This window comes from Haliotis asinina, chromosome 2 (genome assembly GCF_037392515.1).
Source record: "Haliotis asinina isolate JCU_RB_2024 chromosome 2, JCU_Hal_asi_v2, whole genome shotgun sequence".
NCBI lineage: Eukaryota > Metazoa > Mollusca > Gastropoda > Lepetellida > Haliotidae > Haliotis > Haliotis asinina.
In genome coordinates, this window is record NC_090281.1 from 89,366,673 (window position 1) to 89,394,177 (window position 27,505).

Sequence of the window (27,505 nt, forward strand, 5' to 3'; positions counted from 1 at the left end):
AACAGACGATTGTGTTTACGATAAAATCATCATGATTTTGAAACTTTAAAAGTCTACAAACTGCCGATGTATTTCAACTATTTGAGAGATTAAGATGGATTTCTGTAACCAAAAGGCATAAACTATGGTACATATGCACACAGAGGAACCGAACAATGACCTGTGTTGAATTGACTTGACCGTTTCAAATGACTGATATTCCGCGACTTTCCCTCCCACAAACTCACCCATCCCTGGGGCTACAGCAGAGAGAGGTCAATGGTGCCTGTCTCGTCAAAAATTGATGGCAGTGTACATGGCGTACCACATGTCCACTGCAGTTTACATGCATGCCTTTCACTATGGGTGGCACGATTCACTGACATGGCGACTCTACACCTCAAGATTATAGAGGGACACTTTTTATGGAGAGATAACCTTTTCTTTGCAATAGATGCCCACAAAGAAGTTACCAGAGGAACATTTTTCCTAGATACACTGCACATTTATTGCAACAGATTCCCACAAAGAAGTTGCCAGAGGAACATTATAGGTACACAGCATATGTATTGCAATAGATGCCTATAATGAAATTGTCTGTCCATACTAAGTGTTCCTCGTCATCGTACCAGCTTCTAAATGCCACTTAAAGAAGGTGTTCATTTCGCAAAACATAATACTGAAAAGTGTTTTTCACATCAATTTCGTAGCATTAATATTCAGTATCAAGTATAGCTGGCGTCTTAAAGAAGGTGAGCGTGTCAAGTCCCTTGTGTAGCACCTCGTAAATGAAAAGGCAAGTTAACTGTTAACATGAACAAACACCGCACTGGAATTTGCATCGACATCAGTTTTAATCATTTTGATCACTGAAGCGATACATCTGTTCGTATCATTATTTTCATAAAACCTTTTGAAAATTTCCTAAGTCATTGAACGTTGTATCCTTTACCAAACACCTTTTGGGGCTCTTTCGAATCTTCGTATCAAGTGCATGCTTTGTTGTATCTCAAAAGTTGACATCTGTGTACTGAACTCTTAGAATATTCCTCGACATCAATGGAAAGTTGACTATGCATTTTTAATAAAGTATTTTGGACACTGAAGTACATATGTATGTAACAAAACACTCAAAAACTGGAGACTTCTATTTTTAGCTTAGGGGGACAATTAGTGGATGGACATTTGACCAATTTCGAAGGTATCAGATCTTCGCTACATCTCAATGTAAACTTCAATGATCATATTTCTAGCATAAATGCTTATTCACGCGCAAACAGAAACAAATCAACGAAGAAAAAAAAAACATTCAGCCTGTCCAGCTATACTTTGATTTCATTTAAGGCTGACATAAAGTGTACACGGACTTCACTGAGAGGGATTGTCAAGTGTCTCCTGACTTCACTTATTAAAGTCAAGTATCTTCTGACTAAACACAGAACATTGCCAACACAGAGCATACTCTGCCTTCACTGACCAGTAATACACAATGCTAGTGGCCTACTTTGACTTGCTTTAGTCTCTGAATATATGTAAATTTGACGGTAACAAATAAACTCCTTAAATTGAAAAGGATCCCCAGTGAGGTGGGAGACTTTGAGCCTCTTGACTTGCTTCATTTAGGGCCTCGGCATTCCAGGGAGGGCTAGACAGTAATGAAAATAATGTGGTTCAGAGACTGTGAGACAGATTAATAGCTCTTAGTCTACTATTCAGTAGGCTAATGCTCAATACAAGCCGAAGTCGTAACATCCGAAGTGGTACCGTACATGCCATATCATCACATAACTCTTCAACTGAATATAATATTTTATTACATATTTGTTATAAAAGTGTCGTAAGTGTACAGTACAATGTTCAGTGTACTATGCATGCTTGTTCTTTATGCACACTGGTTGGATCACTGTGTACTCCTACACGAAAAGACCCCATTAAACAGCACAACGGTACAAGTATGACGCAAGATCTGACGTTACACAAGCGTACACAAAACCACTACATTCGTTCTGGGCATCTAACAAGAGTCTTTACAAAGTTCTACATATAACGCATTTAGAATATCAAAACAGGCGTCAAAATACATCGTACATACAACTTTCATCTATATACTAGGTCAATCACATGTCGACATCAGTTCGCCAAGGTGCTTCAAACTAACAGGTATGACAGCTAAACTATTTTACAGTCAACTTTATTATCTCACTGAATTTGACAGGTAAGTATTGTTTTGCGAAACGGCAAATTATCTTGCTTCAGTTTTTGATAAATAGCGTTTAACATCAAACAGTAACTATAACTGATTTATGCTTGTGTACACTGATAACCTTAAAAAATAATTCGTAAGTATTTTGCCAATATATATTTACAACTATGACATATAATAAATAATAATCTCAAAATATATTTGTGGTATTACAGAATACAGGAAAGACACGTGGCATTCTAATACACAAAGGTGTATAGTAATCAGATTCACAGAGCAAGAGGTCATCTGCATGTTAGTTTCAATGGCAACTATGAGATAAAACTAAATCCGGTTTTGTATTTTCTTTTCTAAACCACCGTGTACATTGCAGCCACACTTTTCACCTTGAAACCACTTGCCACGTCAAATGATACACGTTATCCTCGGCCTGTTATTTAGCAAGGCTAATTGCCACAACTATCATTTTTTAATACACGGTTACTATTTGACTTCTTTCTGTAAATTTCACCACCTACATTCCGAAATCCCTGTGTCTACTAATTAAAAACACTTCCACGTTCAAATTTTTAACAAATGTCCCGTGGTATTGCCACAAGGGGAATACGGCTTAAACCGCGGTGACATAAACCTTCCATAACAAGAGGACTGGCTGTACATGGAATGTGCATTAAAGAGGCTGGGAGCCTCTCCGACATCATGGTGATAATGACACGCATCTCCAGATGATTATATCAACGCATACCATAGGCGTGTGTCGCGATGGGTTGATAAGTAAGGTGCATGCGCGATGTATGCGTGTGACCTGCATTCCTGGCTGAGGGAGGATCGACCTGGCCTGCAACTTCTGATGCTAATGATGATGTATTTAACTTGTACGAATAGGTTAACAAACAGGTAATACAGGTATGCGAGGAGTGATTCAGACTGTGATGGCTTTGTAGTCTATTCCAAAATAAATCAAACTCATCTCACTGAACCCAGAAACTGGTTTCCTTTGAAAGCTTGGCTTAATCGTGACATTGAAGCTCGCTCATTCCGTACGAGCTACCTGTATTTGCACCTGTGAACACTGTGGATGTTTATGTAGCGATGAGTTTAGGACGAGAAAAGTTTCTTAAAAACAAAGATACACTGAAGGATGAGGAACTAAATGGGATCTTTTGTCATTCAAAAATAACCTTAATCATCATCTGAACAAAGATACATTGCTTTTGCATATAAATTGTAATGTGTCAGTCCGTATATGTCCTTAACTGAGTATATACCGCACGCTGTTTTATTTATCCGTCGAATGGCTTATTATGATTGTTGTTCACGACTATCCGTCAGCCTGTTGCGTACCTCACGACAAGATTCAAGTAATTGGGCAACGTGGCGCAATTAGTCTGACAGGTTGTCTGGAGAGCAAAGAATGTTTATGGTGAATTCACGGGGCATTGTTGGGTTTCAAGGACTTCGATGCCGACAAACATTTACTCACAGCGTAACGTCAAACTGAAAATCAAAACTGAAGAGGCGTTGAGGCCCTTTGCAATTTACACTACACAAGCCTTACTTAACACAACAAGAAAAGGAAAAATGGTATTTGCGTACATGGTATTGACATTTCAAGAGGCGTATACATGTAGTTATTCACACATTGTCAAATCACGTAATATGGCAACCAATAGAGATTATTCATTTATACAAGATTCAATTTTTCTTGAAGGTGATATTCTATAAGAACACGATCTGTTCGGCTTTTAACGTCAGAACGTAAACTCGGCGTTGAAATTAACCTTTGGTTTTATCACTAGTAACCATTTGACAATTAAGTGTCCAGTGGATTATTTAGCAGTCTTTACATATATACAAGTCCCTGGGATACGTTGTCTAAATATTGCACTATATACAAGCAAGTAACGCTGCCATTGTATAACATAGAACATTACATTTATAATATCACAGTGTATATTTACGCATTTCTACACGAGAACTGCCAATTACAAACAGCAACACATTAGAAGTCGTGTACTTTGCACCATGATGTTAGTATAAGCTATTCACGCTATGCTACAGCGGAAGACGCGAGTCCATATCTACATAGCCATGGCAAGCATCATTTCACAAGACGCCATTGGCCCTTCGGAATACCGGGTGTCATTGGACCATCGATCACTTGTTTGCTTGGTCCAGGTTCGACTGCATATTACAAACCGCCGTGAAATAACTGCAGAACTGTTCTACGGGGCATAAACTCCATTCATTCGCTACACGAGTTGTGTTAGTCCTAGCACCATCATCAGTGACATCTAGTAAAACCACTAAATATGTCGGTATTCGTCGTCTGTTTCCGTCATTGTTCGGAAGTCAGCTCGAAGACCAGAGTATACACTAAGGACTGCAAGGTATAGTTCATTTCTGTACGCAGTTTCTGCAGAGCACTAATATCGTCGTTTCTTCCGTTACGTAAGAATGTGTATATTTACAAGGTCTGTGTAATCTTCGAAGCTGTCAATGAGTCAGTACATAATATAATAGCATGCTGCAATAATATCCCCATTCATTTTGCACGAAACACGAATGAGTTCGAAAAGTCCAATAAACACGCACTCAACACGTTCACATCCTGGTACCAAACTTGGACTAAATGCTTCACTTGGAATCACATGCTGTCATCAATGCTGGACTGGGTTCATGTTGATTGATCCAAAGCATCTGAGGAGTTGGTTATCAGTGCAAAGGAATGGTTACCTGCTCACTGTTGGTTCTAATTTACGCCCAATCGGAAGAGCACAAGCCAGTGACGCTATTTAGCCACCTCCACCTATCTACGGATAGGATTTGTCAGGTCAGGAATAAGGTCCACAGTGTTGAAAGTTAAATAACACATATTGTATAGATAAATAGTCCGCATGCATAATTTGCACCATCTCATGCACACTGACATGCATATATGCATTGGAAGCTTGTATATGTTGAAATGCACTATGATGTATAATACATCGAATAGTCGGTTCAGGTCAGGGGACCTTACTTCTGGAATCTAGCAAGAGCGTCCAAAACAGTTATCAAGATCACCTCTGTGGTGCTCTCAGTAGAGGATGTCATGTGAACCGCTACTGGATAGACGACCTTGTCTCTGCCTCGTGGAATAGTGGGATGTGTCATTGTCCCCCTGACCTTCGGCTACACTCAAGATTTGAGAGAACAACCTCAAGGTGTCCATACTGCTGAGTTCATTTTCGTTCCTGGCCACTGATGACGTCATACTATGTGGTCCATAGGATCCGGCTTCGAGTGCTCCACGTGCACCAGCGTTCTCCATCACGTGCTCATACAACCGTCTGCGTTGTTCGTTTGCTAGAAGATCTATTTCAATCTGCCGGGTGACAATGGCGGAGCTCTTCCTCCACACGTTGAACTCGTAGTCAATAGGCACAACTCGTTCGGCGATCACCTTGATAATAACGAAAGCCTTGCCATCTTTCAAAGTCAAATTGACTTTTTCATTGACGGCGTCGAAATTGTCTGTGTTTCCAGACCCGGACTTAGATCCGTCTGCGTGGACAAAGTCAAGGTCACCGTAGATCTCCTCGTTGTGGTGTTCCACGTCAATGTTCTGTCTAATGTCCTTGGAGTCAATATTGGCGAGCTGAGACAGCAACAGCGTTGACAGGTTCTGCTTTGGCACCTCCCTGGTGGTCATTTGAACTGGAAACAGAAAGAAGACAGTTATAGATGATGTTGGAAGTGTATTGTATATTTTATAGTCATTGGTGCAGATTACGATAACTGGGCAGATGAAGGGAAGGGACTCTCAGGACATATTTCTTGACTACGTCTTTCAAAGAAATCCACGACAAGGATTAAGTAGATGGCAAAGGGGTAATGGAAATGTATATGTGAAGACGTATTTGTACATTTTCAGAGTTTCCCTAAACGTTTACGGTAACATTCCGAGGATATTCGTGGTACGCTGGCTAGCGATTAATGAACAAACATTGTGCTTGTTTGACGGCTGTGGTTTAATAATTTAGGAAACAATATACATGAACTGGTTTGTGTTTTCTGTACATTTTACCGAAATTACGGTTTTTGTAGTTTACTTAGATGAAGCAGCAAATGTTTACGTGTGTGATAACTGAATTCCGGTGAGTGATATTATGAACAACAACACAGGCCGTCGGAACACGATGACACGCAATAAACAGAGTCGCCAAGCCTGACCACCAGACCCATTTGTCGTCTAACATCACAAGCAACTGTGTGTCTATACCAATCCCAACCTGGTATCGCCACCCAGAGAAGTATTAAAGGACCTTTATTCAAAGATTGAACTACATGTTTGATGTGTATACAAGAAGGCAGAGATTGGCATGCCTTTGAAAGATTTACACAAATTTACATTTTGCATATGGACTTGAATGATGGAAATGAGAAAGAGTCCCTAACAATATTAGCATATTCACTAACTTCACACATTTTCAAATCGCGGGGAATGTTGTTGTGTTCACTCTCACAACACTAAGCTTGTGTGTTAAACATTATACTCCTACTGAAGGCAACGTAATAGCGGAAAACGCTACGATTCGTTTGGACTTCATTGTGGTCGTTCATTATACGACACTGTGACTCATTTTGCGTTTTTCTTGACCTTTCATGACACAGAAGGAAAACATTATTAACACTTTGGTTTCACAAAACCAAAAGCGTATATGTATATGCTTTCTGAGTGTGTTTTGTGTGTGCGGTGAGTGATGGTGGTGGTGGCGGTGTGTGTGTCTGTATGTGTGTACTCTGTGTGCTTTGTATGGTGTATGTGTGCTCTGTATGGTGTGTGTGTGCTGTGTGTGGTTTATGTTCTGTGCGTTGTTTCTCTGGTTTTGTGTGCTGTGTGTGTGCTCTGTGTGTGTGCTCTGTGTGTGTTTTCTGTGTGTGGCTGCATTGCTGCATTGCTTCATTGATACCTGTATAACAACTTTAATGGTCAGAAAAGAGCTCTGATATTTCCATCCCATCTTCTGAAGCAAAACAGGATATCCTGACCATGAGCCTAGCGATAATTCTAAACAGACTTTCAAAAGCCTACAAATGACCTCGGGAGCCCTGATATATTTACAATTATCTTCATCCACGCCCCGTGTCAATTGGCTGTGTCAGTCTACAGCAAATGTCAAAGGGTACTGTTACAATATACATATATCCTCGCACACTGCATACCTCAAATTATAGCCTGCTTGTTCTCTCGCCTACGTCCTCACAATTGGCCATAACAATAACAGTGACGTTTAACACCTAGTTTCAGTAGCAGTGACCGTGGTATGTTTGAATGGGTTGGTCACGACGAGAGAACGCAATGGCCAAAAAAAGGCCATTACAAGTAGGAGCTGAGACTCGGTAGCCAGAGGCTGCCTGAGTATTAAACCTCTTGACGGTGTTGTCATCGTCTCAAATTACCTCTGACCATCCTTTCACCTTGGTCCTTTCCTTGACCTTATCAAAGGTACTCAAAGACCATCTGACCGTAAGAACTAAGTCATCTTTGCGGCATTGTAGGTAAACGTTTAGTTATCAACCACGGTTACAACAGTGTTTATTCGACGTACAATGCTCATTCACGTGGTATAATTATACACTCCTCGAGGAGTAAATAATCAGATAACTATAGGTCCCACTGACACTGAAGACAGGTGAAAGTAATCCCTATGTATGTATCACTGGTTTACAAACTTCCTTAATTGCTAAACCATCAATTTTCATCCAGTACTGAGCAGTCACAACTCTGTTACGTACGATACATACAGTATATGTTGTGTCGAACTTTGATGTGTCGAATCTATGGTTGTCTCGAAGTAAAATGTTGATTCTTGCGTATTGCTTATTTACATTAGTGGGGCAGTGGGGTAGCCCAGTGGTTAAGGCGTTCTCTCGTCACGCTAAGACCTGGGTTCGATTCCCAACATGCATATAGTGTGTGACGCCCATTTCTGATGTCCTCGCCATGATAATGCTGGAATATTGCTAAAAGCGGCGAAATACTGTCTCTCACCCCATCCCCACCCCCACCCCACCCACCCACACACACTCACTATTCATAACTTTGCGTTTATGTCGAGGCTTGGAGAATTCGAAGAGCACAGGTACCTCTTGCTTCGACACAATGGTGTTTCACAGTTTTTATGTTCACGAACAGTACAATTTACGTATCTGCTTTGTTAAAACACAAACCTAAGTTTATATGTTTTTACTTTCTGTTAAAACCCTATTGATCGGACACGGGAGATATGGCAATCTTAAGTCACATTTGGGTCAGGCATCGCAGTGGACCTTATATTTACACCCAGCCAGCTGAATGCAATCAAACCATCACCCCATCATTTTGTTACCATTACTCGGATGTCATACAGCCCCAAACTTACCCTGTTTATCATGAGAAGTATGTTTTCTAATAATAGCACTCCAAAGAGTAATGCGATGCCGCTCATATATGCAGCATCTAAACAAATATCAGCATGAATCGTATCTCCCATCTCCTGTTACAACGTGGGAGAATAAAGGTCAAGGACATTAAGGACAATAAACAGGCAAAGACGACTGTGCAAACCCATTATCGCTTCGCTGCACCTGTGATGAAGTCTGTCGCCATTTGCTGCAACCCTGTGCCCCAGTAGGGAGTCATTTCTATGGCGTTGTCGCTATGTATCTGAAAACTTGATCTAGGTCAGAAGAGCCTGCATGAAGCGTGGACGGTAGTTTGTACACTATGGCGTTGTCTAGATATTTTGTAGTGATGATAATACCTGTGCGATGAATGCTATGACGCTGCACAAAACTTTCAATTGAACGCTTTGTTGTCGATAAAAATCTGTATTTTAAAATTGGTTTCATAAAATACTTTTTGAGAGCAATAAATAAATCTCAGGAGTTATTATTTGTAACAGTGGATATGTATTTATACACACTGGTGTCATACAATGCAACGTCTGTTTCGACAACAATTTGTTTTGAATTTTATCATGTATGGCGTGCTATTTGAGGTGGGTGTTCATGACAACTTATCACGCGCGCAATCTAAAATCATCATGTCCACCGATGATATATTTATATAACACAAGCAGAAACCCTGTTATATTCCAGCAATACGACTGAAGCCGGGGGAAATCCTGTCCAGTGATTGATAGTATGAGCAAATATGGACGCAATCACCGTACAATGAGACGAATCATCTTAGTAACCAAGTCCGAACACCTGGTCAGTTAAACCGATGGGCGCAGTGAATGAGTGAATTTAGTTTTACGCCGCGTTTAGCAATATTCCAGCAATATTACGGCTGGGGACACCAGAAATGGGCTTCACACAGTGCACCCAAAAGGGGAATCGAACCCGAGTCGTCGGCGTGACGAGCGACCACTTTAACCACTCGGCGTTCACGGACAGTGATGTTTGCCATCGAAGCGCAAGAGTACGCTAACACCTGGTATCTCGATCGTTTGACAGTGATTCATAAACGCCTGTTTTTGTATAAATCTCCATTTCACAACAGTCGCTGCAAATGATGATTACTATGGACAGGTTCTGAAATAACTTTCACACGTTCATAATATACCAAGTATATATGGCGCTTTGTTTCCCAGCCTGTGTTCATAACGTCCTGTAGCCCAACATATGTTGTTCTGCGTGTTGGTTAGCCCTAATGGGTGAGAAAATGAGCTGTGCCGATGTCGCAAGTATGTGTATATTGTCATGACCTATTGCCCTTCTGTGAACAAAGTAGCAAATACAACAAAGCCACCTTGTCTCCGTTACAACCTAATACGGCTGTAGTACATTGTGATGGTGATGCTGTGTTTGTAAACACGACACTTCTTATAGAGACACTGCTAAAACATACAAACATGGCGGCAACACAACAACCCACATGGGAAGGAAATGATTAATGTTTACCATATATGAAAATATATCACGTGACATCGGTATTATTTTGACAGTTTTATGAGCATTTGGTAAATCTCGCGTAGTTTCCATATGTTTAGAATCCACCTTATTCGAGCTCATCAACAACATAAGTTTTATTTTACAAAAAATGTATACGCTATTTATTCATATATATATAAATATGGCGCCTTCAACAATCCATCAGACTGCATCGGAAACATGGCAGGAGCATAAACCTGTGACGTTACTGGATAATGGGTCACAAACACATGCTCTTGACATAGCCGGAATTGACAGCTTTCGCCAGTTGCACCAGACATTTCTACTGAGCGTTGAAGAAATTCATAAATTCATAAAGGAAATCAGATGTATTCGAATATTGTATCATTCAGAAGGAACCAGCCAGTGTCACCTGCGGTGACATTAACCTGAAGTAATGTGACAGGATGGCAGAATGTCATATCATTCCATTATTCATTTGACACATAATCAATTCTCGTCATTGTGGATAGATGGTTGAGAACAGAGTATTCTCCTCTTTTAGGGTAATAACACGGAAGTGAATGCGTTGTTATATTTATGTTCAAAAAAGATCGAGTGAGCCTGCATCTGGCATCAAACCAGCGATCAGCAGATCCAGGCGCGATAAAGGGACACCACTCTTTTCACCACGGCTCCATGGTGAACAATAACGTACGTTTCACACGTAATAAAAAAAGGTTACTTTAAATCCGAGTATGGATATGCCTTGTAAACTCAGCAACAAAAACATGTGGCACAATGCTAACAATAACAATAAAGATACGACAATTATACGCATACAGACGTAATACCTAACATCCACTGTTAGATGTATGCAACAAAGCTATTATTACCACCTGCGTACGAACATCCCGGGAGAGTCGTTTATAAAGAAGTCTTTGTCCATGTGAAGCCATTTTATGTCACATGTTCTCACTTTGATATCAGTATGGAAGATATTCCGAGGTCAACCTCTTAAAGCTGAGGTCAGTGAGAGTGTTTACTTGGGCGACTCGAGCCGCCCTCAGCGTTTATTACCCTCCCATTCACATACACGTTGGGCAGTCATCTGAAGCAGTAGTTGTCGACTGTCTTACAATATAAGTACACACTTCGTCCTGTCGGCTCTCAGCACCCCTACTCACAGATGCTGAATCAGGAGATGGTGGCCGTTATTCAAAACTGTGGGCGGCGCGTTGTTGTCATGGTAACCATAAAAAATACCCTATGTAAATGGTTTGATGGGGTGGGCGCATGTAGAGTGCCCTGTGTTGAAAGCTAACATGACCTCAACTAAATGAAATGATTGAGAAGGATGACGCGTTCTTCTACTGACGTGAGACTAACACTGCCGCGGAATTTCAATACTTGGTAAATATTTGCTGAGGATGCATCCCTGCATCGTCACATAGGCGTCAACTCCATACAGCGCCGTGTTGTGAGGAGTCGCCAAGTACCCATGAAGAATGACACTTCTTTCTTTGGGAGAAAGAAAAAACTCAGTATCTACCCAACGACTTAATGTGAAGTGTGTGGTCAAGACGTCAGTTGTTGGGCGACAGGGATGAAGTTGTCAAACATCAAGATGCCAATGGTTAAAATGTCAATGATGACCGCGTCCTCAGAATGGCAATTAATGACCGTTCTGAGGCTATTCATCGGGGCTGAATGATCAACTTCACGTGGTTACACTAGATATTATTTTCGAGGATATATGACTTTGACACAACGCGAATGTAGCTTATTTTATCAATAAAAGCGGTCTTAACTTAAACAATAGTTCACGACTTGTATACTGATATTTGTCCTACTTTGAAGTCCTATCATATTTCCGTGCATAATTTGATACACATTTTTGAAACTCTAATTGACATTTCTCTTGTTGTCACAATTTGCCTACTGCTGTCTACTGGCTGTGTTAGTGAAATTAGTTTTACGCCTCCTTTCGCAACATTCCAGCAACATAACGGCGGGGACACCAGAAATATGCTTAACACGATGCAGCTACGTGGGGCACCGAACACGGGTCTTCGTCGTGACGAGCAAACCTTTAACCACTGGGCGCCCCTACCGCCCCTGCAGTTTCCAAATCCTTTGCTGTGTTCTTGTCAAGTCTATCTTAGCTTCAAATCATTTCAACTTCATGCACTTCTTCACCAACAAAATGCCTATACCTTCAATAGAGCTGACATGACTTTTATTCTTCTTTAGTGCTTGAATGATTGACATTAAGATATATGATGGTGCAGGTCTTCAAATCCCCAAACATATCAAGCCAATACTCTAACTCCTCACTCCTAGCACCATGGGGTCCAGCTGACCATGTGTATTCTGTTAGTCCCAGGGAGTATTGGGCATGTATTGCATATTATCAATCTTTGAAATGATCAGATTATACAGAAACAGTATAATCAAGCATGTATTATAGGGCGTACATTCAAAAACATCATATGTTAAAACACAAAGCTCAGTTATTCACACATGCTATGTTTTCGCAATTCGGTATTGGAAATCACGATCAAATCTCTGGTAGTCAAGCGTATCACGGGTACATATTTAAGTACAGACATACGGCGAATTAACTGACTAGGGAACAAACACTGAAATACCGAAATTGCTTAGATACTCCTGCTCTGTGAACCGTGACGCCATACAAGCTGTTTACCTGAAGGGCCTGTATTTAATGCTTATAAATAATCCATATCCATAAATAATAGTCCATACACCCTGGTTCCGACAAAAGGCAAAAATGAACGCCAAAGAAGTTAGACGTATATCCTACTTTTGTATTTCTGTTGTTTAAACTGTGTAAACAATATTGACAAATAACCGCTGACAGTGACATATAGATCTGTGATGTATCACGGGCCATTAAGTATAAATAAGAAGGCTGTGATCTATGTGATGCGTGACATGATTAGCATATAAATATGTCCCGAACATTGACTATAGTAGAGTTTTATTTGAAGACTTGTACGCACTTGCTGCAGTTCGAGAATATAAATATGACATTTTGACAAAAGAATAAATGTATTAATTCATGTTCATTTATGTTTGTAGACTCAACAGGACTCGACAGGACAAACTCAACATTAATGTTATTCTTAGAGACATTCCCTAACTTTCACTCCCTGAGAACCAATACTTTAAACATATATTTTTCGACACCTTATCTAGCTTTGATTCGCTGAAACCTTTCACTTAGAACATATGTACCGACACATTCCATCGACTTTACTCCCCGGAAACCATTAATCATATATCAGTAGGAATATTTTCCTGAGAACACCTCTAGCTTTCACTCCATAAGAAGGCATTGTGTTGAATGTGTTCATCAACACCCTCCATCACTCTCAGACTGAAATCATAACGTTGAATATACACGTATTCTTGGACACCTTCCCTCGCTTTCACTACTTGATAACCATTGCGTTAAATATACCCCACGCTTTCTTCACTCGATTCTCCTTGACTAGGCTATTGCAGAAGAGCGATTCATATTTGAATTAGCTTCTTACAGCATTGCTAAGTGAAAGAGCATAATGCAAGTCAAAACCATTGTTAAGCATAAATGTATAGTTCCTGGTTCATTTGACACTGTTCACGATCTTACACTCTCACATACAACACAAGAAGACATTCTATTGGAATCGTGATAACATGCTAAAGGCACTTACATGCACATATGCATGTTCCAATTAATTCCATTCCGAGGTAATTAAACCATGTTATAGATCAATTCGAACCGCATGCGGTACGTTCCTAGCGTCTTAACCTAAAGTCTTCCATGGTAGATACACTAACCCCCTTTGTACGTGACGCACTTAGACACATTTACTGACCTCAACATAAGTGTCTACTGATGTTTACATGATTTCACTTTAACATCAACATCAGGTTACTACAACCTAGACCATTACTCGGGTGACAGTGAACCATGTCTTGTCACGAGGTGACAAGGACACACGACGAGACAGATGGAGATGCAACAAGAAGCAGCAACACTATCTCGTAACTCCATGCAACTGTAAGGAGCTTTCATAGTGCCGCCAGAAAGGTACACGTCAATGTCGACGTAGTACACTTCATCAAACTGGAACTGTCACAATAGGCTACATGACTGACAGCTCCATTTTCATATCTACACTAAGTATACCCCTAGGCTGTGAAAGTCTCCAAGACGTTTATCATGATTAATGGGCGGTCAGCGAGACCATGAAACGCCTGACTGGACATTGGTGTTTATCTGATTAGCTAACAGTGTTGTGCGCGGTTCACCTGGCATAGAAAGCCAGACACGCCCAAACTATAGCGATAAGGATTTCACATAGTGTATACGACCATTATGCAGGCATTAAGTAATTGCACGATGTGTTGTTACGAAACATGCATTTAAAATATATATGTAAGGGGGAATACATGTAAACATATATCACAGATATTCAATCAAAATAAAATACTTTCAGTATATCCCCATAGGTCCCTGGGCCCATTTTCATAAAGTGTTCTTAGCGCTAAAACTATCTTTATCCTTTTTTCAGGTGGGGGCGCGTTATCTATATAGCTAAGATCACTTTGAGCAAAAGGGCCAAGGCCCCGTTCCACAAAGACAGCTTAATGACAAGACAACCGTAACTATGCTCTAACACTGACTGTCTTATCACTAAGCTCGTTTTGTGGAAACGGCCCTGTTTGTGCAAAGCAACTGCATCCATGTTCCTTGGCTTTGTGTTAACTATGGAGACAGTTTACTCTCCTACATGGGGAAATTCCTTTCCTTACTTTTCATGATCTCATTGATGATTTTTTTAGTGTTTGTGCATCTCAAACCCATTCATGATTATTTGCCGAGTCTCAAAACTAATTTAAAAAGTTAAACTTTAATGCACCATCGGATCTAAATATAACGTCTTCATTAGCAAACTTGACCTGTTCAGTGTAACAGGTAAAAGTGTAACTTCTCTCTACTTACATGCCACATCTTTAAGGTGTGGATACTACCAATACAACTTTAATCTAAGGAAAATTAACAATCCCTTTGCAAACATATCTCAGCGAATGTGTGAATGCGATTTTTCCTTTACAAATGAATACTGTTCCTTTCCCATTGAACTTCTGAGCAAACGTAGTAAGGTGACTCATGTTGACTCGTGCCTTATAAGGTGTGTTGTGCAAATACCCGATCGTGCTTGAAATGAGCACACTCACACATGTATATCATAGAGCATCTCGGTGTATCTAACTCGCACATATCCCTTTAGATTACACAGAGTCAAGACAGCAGTATCTGATAGGCGAAGTACACTATGGTATTCCAGGAGCCCCGTTTGCCTAACCTATTTATTTTATATCGATGACAGAGCCCAAAGCTATTGTCCTTAGATAGTTAAAGACACGTTCTAGATACACCTTGTTGTATTGAATGTCGGTATGTCATATACATCACGAGTGACAGAGATGTAGTCCATGACATATGCCTCACAATAAGTAACATTTAGATGGTTTACGGAGGTTAGATGTCTCCCCATATCTGCATATTCTTCTATATTTGCATGGTTTTTTGGTTGTCTCTACTGACCTGATCGTTGGACTTTTATCGTGATAAAATCAATCACACAACCCTTCACATGGGTTGCTATAGGGATGCTATCTTCCACCGAAACGATACACTGGTTGCCATATAGTGATACTATCTTCCACTGACACGATACAATAGTTGCGATAGTGATACTATTTTCAAATGACACGATACATACGGGTTCCGATATAGTGATACTGTCTTCCACTGTAACGATATATTGCTACAGTGATACTATCTTCCACTGACAAGATGCATTGTTTGCCATAGTGATACTATCCTCCACCGAAACGATACGTTGCCATAGTGATACTATCTTCCACAGACACGATACGTGGGATGCCACAGTGATACTATCTTCCACTGAAACGATACGTTGAAGATACTGTCGCCCACTATCATGTTTCAATATCAACTTGTGGTGCGACGGATAGGTTGCCATAGTAACAGTGCCAAATGATAACCTGACATAGCATTTTGGTTGCCATGGTAGTATTAACAACTGATGATTCAACACCTTTTACTTGCTATGGTAGTTATATCAAGCGATCATGCAATCAACAATTTGATCACAATGTCATCAACCGATGTTTACGCCACAAAGCAAACAGGTATCACTGTAAAATGGTAGTAGTTGGTTCTGAAACATCTGAAGCAAAATATTTATTAAAAAGGCGTAATGTTCTCTCAAATCTTTTCTTTTTATATTTTTGTAACTCCTAATTATGGAATAAAGTATTATCGTGCATGGTCACTGAAATATGTCTACATATCTAACAGGTATTCCTGTCATGTTACATGGGCAATATATTCATATTATAGCTATTTCGACTATTTCATTGTTTATAATATGCAGTTGTACTGGAAACGTTTGGCTTTCAAACACTGAATGAAAATAGTTCGGGGAAAACTAAGTGCTTCCCAGCTTGATAACAGCTTCAAACCAGGACACAAAACTACAGGCATCTACAGCCCCAACCCAACCCCGCAGCTAATATTCTCACGAAAATTGAGAATTAAAGAGTTTACAAAAAGGCTCCAGTTTCTCGCCAATGTATTACCACAACCCCATGAGATTTATGGGTGTATGTGTAATTCACGGTGCCATTGCCTTACACATAAATGTCCCAATACAAGCCTTGGCTATACGGTCAGATAAATGTCTCCGCTATATTTGGAATGTAATTCATGATAATCCATGCTTCAATGGCTATCATGTGATCAGCGGAACAGCGAATACCATCTACACACTGAACATTACTACTCTATACAGCTTTCAGCAACGGGTTAGTGACCTGATCCGTGGACAAAACGTGGCCACAGTGACCCAATGGTCAAGACCTCACTGAGGTTACAGCTCAAGAAATGGCCCTGGGGTAGAAATTACTAGTATTCAACACTTGATCTGAAATTTCTCTTCGCGTGGATGGTGCAATGATCAAAGTAATTTTCCAAAAATATTTTATATACATGTACGGCAGACTTCAGGGCCAAGGGTTTCTTGCATTGCGACCACAGTTACTCTTTGTGCATCACGTGTTGGTGTAGAACATCTACCTTTCCAGTTTAATCTCAGCAGTGCTTCATATTGTCCAGGGACTATAGATATGGATCGTTTCTTCAACAATTGGTTGTGATAGCACCAGTAGGGCGTGTTCCAATATAACGGGTGTGTTTACGTTACCTACTTATATGAGAACAATAAATCTTCATATTGTCGGGTCACCCTGACTGGAATGCATGGTATGACAGGAGCAGTTAATGGAACAACACGTTGTCAAATTAAAAGGTCTTAATATGAAATTTTATCATTTAATCTACACGATTTCATACCAATTGTTTTAAACTGTCTCTTGCTTCTAAATTGTTTTTAGAACATGTTATTGAATACGCCGCTATGCAGGCTATCGTTATGTAAATATGTAAATATGTAAATATATATAAATATATATGTCATTCATTCAACCATCCTTTTATTCAGACATAAAGACATAAAAAATATTGCCTTATGAACAATTCAGTTGTTGCTTCTCATCTATCAACACCTGATGACAGATTGTAGATTATTTTGACTATTAACGTGGAATAATGAACAAACACCGTGCAAAAGAATGTGTCACCTGAGGCTAAAAGTTAACGTCCCCTGTTTCAGTGTAAAGGGCAACTTTTATTCAAACACACAGACTTCCACTACCACTGTAAGAAGTATCCAAGACACGGTGTTGATCTGAACTACAACTTGTGGGACACAAGTAATATTCAAATAGGATAGGCAATTACACTGAAAGTGGATCTAGATTTTTCAACATCCAATAGCTTTATGATAATGATCATTCTAAGCGTTGGCGGCTGGAAGGGTTGAACACAAAGTCGTCGTTGGTAATACATATACAGCCTTTCAAACTCAACTGTGTCGGATTTAGCGAGGTCAGCACATTTGACCTTATTACAAATCGTGTAGGCCGGACTACTGAAGTGAAATATTCTGTGTTGTAAGTTTGAATAAGGCACTGCTGGAATGAATAGAACCATGTCGAAACGCTCCAATGGGTGTTATAGATTAACATGATAAAGATATGAAGAACATAAAAGGGAAATATTTTGTTAGACCTGCTACATTCAGCGGAATAAATCTTGTGAATAAGATAACCACAAATAAAAAACGTGTTGCAATACAGACCAGCTATATATGTTTTTCTGGATATTCGAATAAACTCACATAAACACTGATAGAACTGGGCCGTAGATACACTTACACAAGCAAATCCTTACGTAGAACAGCAGTCTAACTGTAGATGTGTTTAATGCATTGAAATACGATCCTGCATGCCTAACTCCGCGAACAACCCTTCAAGTACATGTGCATGGCGGTCTCGACCTGCCTTACCTTCCAAAGGATAGACTTCAATTTGGTTACGGTCCTCTTTTCCATATTTACATATGTCTGTTCCTCCTGAACACCTGGTGTCTTCATACATAGGCGCAACCGAGAGATTGGCAGTGTTTTCTTATGACTATGAAAAGGATTTTGTCGCTTATATCTGAATATTGCTGACAATGTATTTGAATGTCACTGACACCGGTGACATCTGCCTAGATCGTACAATCGTACAACGCTCATTCACACCAACGACTCGCACCTGAACTTCATTTAAATTTTCAAGCAGAAAGGTACTGAATTGTGTCGTGAAAGGTCTCGCATAGGCCTTTTATATTTTAGGTTCACACAATGTGACTCCTAATTTACAAGGTATATGTTGTTTTCAAATTGTATTTGATACTTCTGACGCCCTCCCTCTGTTTAACTGAATGTATGACAATTTCAGGACGATTTAGTCATGGTAATGTTTGTTGTTGGGGTGGGTGTGGGAAAGGGTCTAGGATAGGAATGGCAGATAGGATCCTCCTCGCCGATTATACATTGTAAGAACAACGCTAACATGGCAAACGATATATATATAGATAGATACATATTATCGCATGGGTAAAATCAATGAACTTGGTTTGCACTTTACTAAGCAATATTTCAGCTATATCATGGCAACATGACTACACTGAGTATTGGACAGACGACCCAGAGGTCGACAGCATGAGAACACTACAGGTCACCTTGACGTGCAGGCACATTGGTAAGTCACAAACAGTAACCATCCAGTCCTGCAATGTACCATCATGTAACATAATGACCCAGCAGTGAGTGGGTACCCGGTAGAATACAGTGCCAATAAGTTAATCTTTCAACCACTCACAGGCAACTTGGGTTGCATACTCCGCATGAGTAAAACAGACATATACTTTTCTACTGACCGGTGTAATAATGCAGTTATTTGAGAATGATAATGGCTTAGGGCTGGCGCATAATAATCTATGATGTGCTTAATGTATTTTCAATCGAATATTCTTACCGTTTCTTCTACTGCTACTGCTGTGTTGATGTGCTATCCTATCCACGGTGTCGAAAGTGATGTCTTGGTTTACTGTGTTCCTGAACTCCGACTGATGGACGTTTTCCTCCACCTGTTCCTCATCGAACTTCTTGTAAAGGTCAGGGTCACTCTGATACAAGGGATTGTCCTTCTGAAGATGGAACTCATTGTCAAACAAATTCAAGTTGTCATCAAAGTCGTCTTCATCCTTGCTGGGGTCAATTTTGTTTTTTATCAGAATCCTTCCTCTTTCTACTTTTAGGTCTTCTGTTTCGTCTGGTATCTCTGAGTGTAGTGGTTCTCGACGAACAGTGTATATTTGTTGTTCCAGTCTCTGGACTTTTTCCTCACGAACGAATTCTCCGTTTCCTTCATTGTCAGAGCTCACGATCTCGGTCCCTGTGCCGGAGTCGGCAGTCATGTCGTGGGAGAAGCTTCTTGAAAGATTCCTGTTAGTCTTGGGAGGAGATGGTGAGGTAGATCTGATGAAGAATGTCTTCTCACTTCTATAATTCTGAGAGTTGGATCTCCCGACCGGCCTGTAATCACCTTTGTCTGGACTCAAACTGGCAAAGGAAGAGCTCCTTTGGTTGTTAAAATCTGTAGTGTAATTCTGTCTACTAATGTCCACGGAACTTTTATGCCACTGAGGCTGACTCGACGCTCGGCTGTAATAGGGCTGAGGAGATATAGACCTTACCCGTTTACTCAACATAACAGGCTCGCTATCTTCCACGCGACTTGGGCTCAGTGACCTCTGAACATAATATTTAGTTGTTTCATCCCTTCTCGATCTTCGCTCCTGCTTGGGAGACGACGGGTACTCACGTTCTACCGAGGACCTACGCTGTTTGGATGACGTAACCCGGTATTTTCCTTTCCTCTCTCCGTCGGAATCTGATGAATAACTACCCCTCCGACCTCGGGTAGGGGAGGTCCTGCTGTTCCACATGCTTCCATTTGTCAGATTATCCTCCGATTTCACATTCATCACTGTGTACACAGAGTTCCTTGTTGAAGCGTCAACAGACCTGCCTCGTCTCGGGCCGGGATCGACGCGGATGACAGTTGTGTGGGATGGAGATTCTCTGCGTGATAGGGAGTCGTCAAAGTAACCAGAGTCGAATCTCGTCGGACTTCTGTACCTCGAGTCTCGCTGCTGAGACTGAGAGGAGATCTTCCGCGACACTATTAAGTCCTCTGAGGAGGATGTTTTTGCCACTCGGTAATGATGCTCAGGTTGGGTGTCGTCATCGTCATATATTGGATCTGTGCTACTGCTACCGAATAAACTTCTGTTCATAACTCTCCTTTGGGCTTTCGTAGATTTGCCAGAAGGGGTCACACTAGTAACTCTGTACATTTGATTGGTATCTTCTACCTCTGGTTTAAATTCCATTTGTCTTCTTAAAAGCACATCGTCGTTCCTAATGTTTGACACCCTGTATTTCGTGCTCTCGTCGTCCTCAGAGTCAGAAAGATCTCTCGGCTCATGTCTACGTTTTCTCACTGGGGACAGCCTGTCATTTTCTACCTCTACCTTTGTAACTGATTTGTAACGCGTCTGTTCACTCCCAGACCCAAATGAATCACGGGCTCTGTAAAAACCGTCGTGTGACTTGTCCTTATTGAACAGTTCTTCCGCGGGTATCGTCGTGGTGACCTTGTATCGTTGAGAGCTCCGATCGCTTCTACTACTATCGCGGGAATTGAAGACTGGTTCATTATACAGTGCAGTGCTGGGTGTGTGTCTGACACGCCATAAATCGCCCCCTTTGTTGACAGACCCTTCGTAGTTGAATACTTTGTGTTGGTAATAGTCAGATCTCGTTGGTTCGTCCTCCACATACTCGTAGATAGTCCGTCTCTCTGGTGTAGTTTGGGCGCGGTTTGGTGATCTTACCACTCTATACCGAGGACTCTCCCCAGGGGGCGAGGCTTCTGCTGATGTACTCTTGGATGTTTGGGACCCATACTGGCTGTCTGTATCACCAAATGACACGTTGTTGGTCCGGTTTGTCACTGCATCGCTTGATGTGAAATACGTCTTCTCAATATGTGGACGATTGCCTTTCGGTATGGAATCGATACGCGTGATGTACCGAGTTCGTCCTTCACTTCTAGAAGAATCTGCGCGGTCCAACGAAGAACTCTTGATCTGCCTGACACTGTAGACCTTTTGACCTCGTCGGCCACCATCTGAGGACTGACTAGAGTCACTATTATATCCGTTTGTGTAACGAATACTGTCATTTGAATTCATGGAACTGTTTCTAAAAGAACTGACCATCCTGTTACTCTGGTTCCATTCTGACCTGACGTCTCGTTCTTGAGGGACATCGATCATCATGTCTACCTTCTGGCCGATCACCGTCGACTTCGTCGTTGTGACGGTTACACCTGTTGCAACGTCCTGAATCACGGGCTCAGCAGACGCAACAGCTACAGTGCCGTCTTGGCTGTTTGCAAGTGACACATTGTACGTAGAAATATGCCTTGTATCTGTTTCTGGATAATCAGGCGCTGGCGTTATCAGAGCTAATGCCTGGTTGCCACTTGTTGTCGTTGTTATGGTCCTGTATCCTGTGTCACCTCCAATTTGTATTTCATCGCCGTTTTCCATCCAGGCTTTGACTTGTGTGTCTGTCGTCTGCTCGGTCCACAGCGGGCGATCCTGCTCATCCGTGACAATATTCAAAATTGTCTTTTTGTTGACATCTTCATGCAGAGCCATATCGGTATCTGCACTTCTCAGAATCACGGCAGTTTGATTATTCGCTTGACTTGCCATGGTATCTACATCCCGATCCGAGATCACACTTATCCCACTAACTGTCACATTGCCTCGCTCCACTGAGTCGTTTTGGAAATCTGTCACGGCCAATCCCCGATCAGCCGTATTCAAACTGTCAAACAAGTTGGAAAGTACTTCCTTTGCTTTGCCATAATTCAAATCAGAACCATCGACCGAAATCCGCGTTGATTCTGGTGTATTAAAGTCAAAACTGCGCAGACTGCTCTGAGTTGTATCAAAAGTGTGACTTGTATCTACATCCCCGGACGTAAACACCATGCCTGACTGATCAAATGTAGCTGTCTGTCTCGGCTTGTCGCTAACATCCTCCACAACGTAGAGATCTCCAACATTGTCTTGCACAACATAAACACCACTGCTCGACTCCTCGGTGTTAACTTGTGGACCCGACGCTCCACTTGTCGAGCGACTGTGTCCCGAAACTCGACTGTGTCCCGACACCTGACTGTGTTCTGATGCTCGACTATGCTCTGAAACTCGACTGTGTTTCGATGCACGGCTGTGTCCACTTGCACGGCTGTGAATATCAAAACTTTGCACTTCACCAACAGCAGCCGACATGTTAGTTGAATAATCCGAAGATGTATTCATAAAGCCATTAGACAATATTGGCGTATTTGCCTGTCCGTTAAGTTCAGACGCGTGAAATGATCTCACATTCATATTTGTACCTACTTCAGATTTTTCATTATTCACAGGCTCAGCCTCTGAGTCAGATTCGGGATCATCGTCGAAAAATAAACTCCGAAATCCTGTGTCTTTTTTCTTCGGTTTGCCGTCGCCTGCTTTCAAATCTACGTCTATTCTTCCAGGTGACTGCTCCTCCGAAACCTCCTCACCTTGTTTACTGTCAAACCCTATCCGTGTATCTGAAGCAGACGACACAGCAGGCTCGTCTCGCGGTGTACCTGGTTCGGTCACGTGACCATGCGAAATGCTTCTCCACGTACTATTGCTGACAAGTTGCTCATCAGGTTGGGCTTCCCTGCGACTATCAATCACTTCTTCATCCCCAGAAGGCTTGTTGTAAGAGTCTCTTTGCTGTTCGGTGGAATTAAACGTGGTTGACGCCACAACAAGCTGGTCGTCCTTCCGAGAAGACAAATTACTGTCCTCAGATTTGTCTGTGTACACCTTCGTTTCTCTTTTCTTCTTTTCAGCTTCAAAAGCCTTCTTCTGATTGTCGTGGATCGTTTGCAGGCGTCTGTTCAGGAACGCAATGATGTTTGCCCGGGAGTAAGGGTTAGATTCGTCATTCTCCGAATTTTCCCATCTATCAGATCCAACTGTAGGCGTCGTGTCATTAACTTTGGGCGCAGGCTCCGAACTTGATGCTGCTTGTTCACTCACTTTTGCAGGGCTGTCCACTTTAGTGTCGTTGGAAACCACGGCGGGAGTCTCCATTTCAACTACGTCCACCCTCTTCAGAGGAGTCTGCGTAGGTGTCGGACTGAGCGGAACTTCGTCTGTTTCATCAGCGCTGAACATATCAATAACCTTTTTGTAACGCTTCATTTGCTGGCTTTTGGACATTTTGAACAGTTCTTTCCGTCGTTTCTTTATTGCCGACGGCTTAAATTCACCATCACCCAACTTACTGTATATCTGTTTCAGTTCATCGACAGTGCCTGGTTTGATTGCCGAGCGTGTTGTTTTTAAGGGATCATTCCATTTTATCACCTTTGAACCGATCCCCACATTGGCGACACCGCCATCACGGCTGGAGGAGTTATCTCCCTTGGATTGTCCCGGAGTGTCAATGCTATTGCTTGCAAAGTAATCATTTTTTGGAAGAGACAGTCCGTGTATTTCTTCCGCTTGGCTGCTGTTATCGGAACTCAAAGTAGTTTCCCCAGTAACAGTTTTATTGAAATACCTTAAAGTCTCATCCTCAGGTCTATAGTCTGACGACACGTCGGATTCGGAGAGAGATCCGCCCTTCGTTTGTCCAGAAACTGTTATACTCGGGCGTTTTGGGGGTGGTGGAGTAGGTTCTTGCGGTGGGGGTGGGGGTGGGGGTGGGGGTGGGGGTGGGGGTGGTATATATGGTGGGGGTGGGGTTGCTAAAGGAGATGCCAGTTGTTGTGACACCTGTGGGTACAACTCTGTTGATTTCTTCACTGGTGGGCTGGAGCTATCCCCCTCATCATTTCTAAAGTCCTCCACTGATGGAGAGTGTGGTCTTTTAGCAAGCAGAGACAACGTCTGATTCTCTCTTCCTTCATTACGGGAGGAAGTCCTGAGGGGTGGTTCAGGACTCGGGGGAGGGGTGAGCTGAGGTGGGGAGGACGATGGAGGAACAGGGGGTGGGGATGGGGGAGTAGCCTGTAGTACGTCTACAATTGATGGTGGTGACATCCTTGTGTCTGATATGTTGTCAGATGGTCCTGGAAAAGACGACAGTGAATCTAAGATGTCCGTTGCAGACTTCAGATCGTAAGAAGACACTTCAGCGTCGTTGTCGGCGTCTTCGTCACGGGTGTGTCGCGATTTCGTTGAAACAGCAGGAGACGATGAATTCAACGGAGTTGCTTGGGAATCATATCCCTGCGAAACAGTGTTTAGAAAATACGACATTACCTCATCAGTATCGTCATGGCCGGTGGGTGGGGGTGACGGTGGTGGGGTGGGCATACTCCTGGTCATGTTCTCAAAACCCCTGGGCTCATTTTCGGAAGTATCCATGTCTGTGGTAGACATGGGATAAGAACTCTCTGTCATGTGGATCTTTGTCGTGAGCGAATCCGTTTCCATAATAGTATGAGTGGAGACGGATTTTGTAGACGACCGATCTTCATAGTCGAAACCGTTTTCGTTAACTTCGCGAATGACGTCTCTGGACATACCTGTCTCATCCTCATGCGTCCAGGATGATGGGTCTGTAGATGGGTCCGTTGGGTCAGATTCGAAGTTTTGGAGAGACACGGATAACAGTGAGCTATCAGGAGAGACGGTATGTGAGTTCGAGATACTTGTATTCGCTGACGACATTGAATTTGGCCTGTCAGAGAATGTTCTTGTTACAGTTCTTCTGCCAAGATTATCACCTTTACTGAAACTGGTCCGGATATTCCTGGAACTGAAAATCATTCTTGGCTTTCGGCCATTCTCAGAAGAACGAACAACAGAATCTGAATGTGTTCGTCTGACTTGGCTCTTGATTCCCGCCAAAACATTGGAGGGAATTCTGGGAAGGGCTGAGCCAACGGTACTCCGTCTTTCCATGCTGAAGTGGCGTTTTACAGGTTGATGAGACTTAATCCATAAGGAATTCTGACTTTTACGCCGCAATAGAATCAGTCGATGAGGACGGGTACAACGGGGTAGGCCACGGAGTCTTGGAACCGTTCGTATTCCAGGCTGGGCATTCAGAATCGTTCACCCATCACGGACGCTGAAAGAAAATAACACACATGAATATTCATTTTTTAAAGATCAGTTTTAAAGTGCTCCGAAGTATCAATGGTTAATCTGCCGGAAATAACATGAATTTGTAGCGCTGAAAAACCGGTTTATCGTGTGAGATGATAAAGTGGTTGTACACAATCGGCAGTACAGAGACGCTCACTTGGCTTGCACGTCATAACATATGCAGGTATTAAGTTGCCTGCTGTAATTACGTAACTTGTCTGGTAAACCTGCATTCTTTTCGCATGATAAAACATTCTAAACATATCAACATCACAGAAATCCCGCTATACATACTTGCCATATTTTATATATCATTTTTGGCTTTGACGTATACAAGATAACATCTTTTGACTTGAAATGAGATAATTGTGTTACAACATAATTCGAGTCTTGACAGCGTTTGCACTGACTTTGATCGTCTGATGATAGAAGATCCTTCGTAGTATCCAACAGGAATATTTCATCAGTAGGGGTTTACAGTAGGGAATATGTAAAAATGTGGTCTGTCCATCTCCTGTATTGTATCGTGTTGCGTTTGACATAAATTTACTTTATTACATGATATAACTCAGTATTCTCTGCTCGCCCGTATTTTAAAGAGACGAAAAGCAACACAACAAGTACATTTATCAGGCAGAATGATACAGAATTTCTGCACTTTCACTGTCTTCGTCGAGGCATTGTTAAGGATATTACTGAATTACATTTTGTCTGATGGATTAACGATTCAACTAAATCGTTTTCCTGTAATCCTACTTTTTCCCTAATAATGATACGCGTTACACATGACCTTATAACTGGGATTACATTTACTCAATAATGTAAAGAATCTAGTACTTCCACCGGTGGCTGAGTGGGTTAGATGGCTGACTGTTTGCTGTCCATTAGGTGCCTAACTCTTAGGGTGTGGGTTCGAAACCCGAATGGGACTCAACCAAACAAATGTACTTGAATCTGTACTTGATTGAGAAAGTTCAGCCAAATGTGCAACATGTGTCACATCTGACAAAGGACTAAATGCCGTTGTGTATTCATTGACAAGTGCTGTTTCAACACCATAACCAGTCTTGTTAGTAGTACCACAGAAAAATACACGGTAACAACGTACGTCACTCACAAAACATTTATGTCAGAGTTTTTTTAATACAGGCTCGCTCTACCATGAAACGTTTGAACTAGGAGTCTCCAGAATATGCTATTTGGTTTGACATAGATATACTTAAAACGATAATGTTATTATTTACGTACCTTAAATATAAACACAATGTTAAATAACGGCTGAACTAGGTACCACTTTACTTAGTGTCAAGATAATACCGTACCAGTGTCACCGAATATATTTGTAAAGAGATAATTTCTCCCTTCATCGTCAACAAATGCCATATCAGCTTACACGAACACGAAATCTTTTATACCGTACAAAGGCTAAAGAAAATAAGACTTACCTACAGTATGTTTACAGTGTACTAAAGCATCCGCGGACCTAGCTTCATATCGCATATCTAACACTGCCCCTACCACCCTAGTGTGTATTCACCAACAGGGAATATAATGATATACAAAGCCGTCCTGCTGAGATGGAAAGCTCATTGTTTTATTGGGGTCACCAAGAAAAGGGAGTCGTATAACAGCTAGCCTGGGTTAGGATAAGT

The 27,505-nt window shown here is 41.6% G+C and overlaps 1 protein-coding gene across 3 annotated transcripts in view; it reads right to left on the reverse strand.

Moving 5' to 3' along the window:
• Positions 1-1,460: 1,460 nt before the first annotated feature.
• LOC137274552 (uncharacterized) overlaps positions 1,461-27,505 on the reverse strand; it is a 56,135-nt gene continuing 30,090 nt past the window's right edge. For all 3 annotated transcript variants that reach the window (XM_067807803.1, XM_067807804.1, XM_067807805.1), the window contains exons 2-3: positions 19,607-25,836; positions 1,461-5,878 (exon numbers count right to left, since the gene is read on the reverse strand). In XM_067807803.1, coding sequence (XP_067663904.1) covers positions 5,259-5,878; positions 19,607-25,667 — 6,681 coding nt within the window. In that variant the 5' untranslated portion in view covers positions 25,668-25,836 and the 3' untranslated portion in view covers positions 1,461-5,258. The remainder of the gene's footprint in view (positions 5,879-19,606; positions 25,837-27,505) is intronic.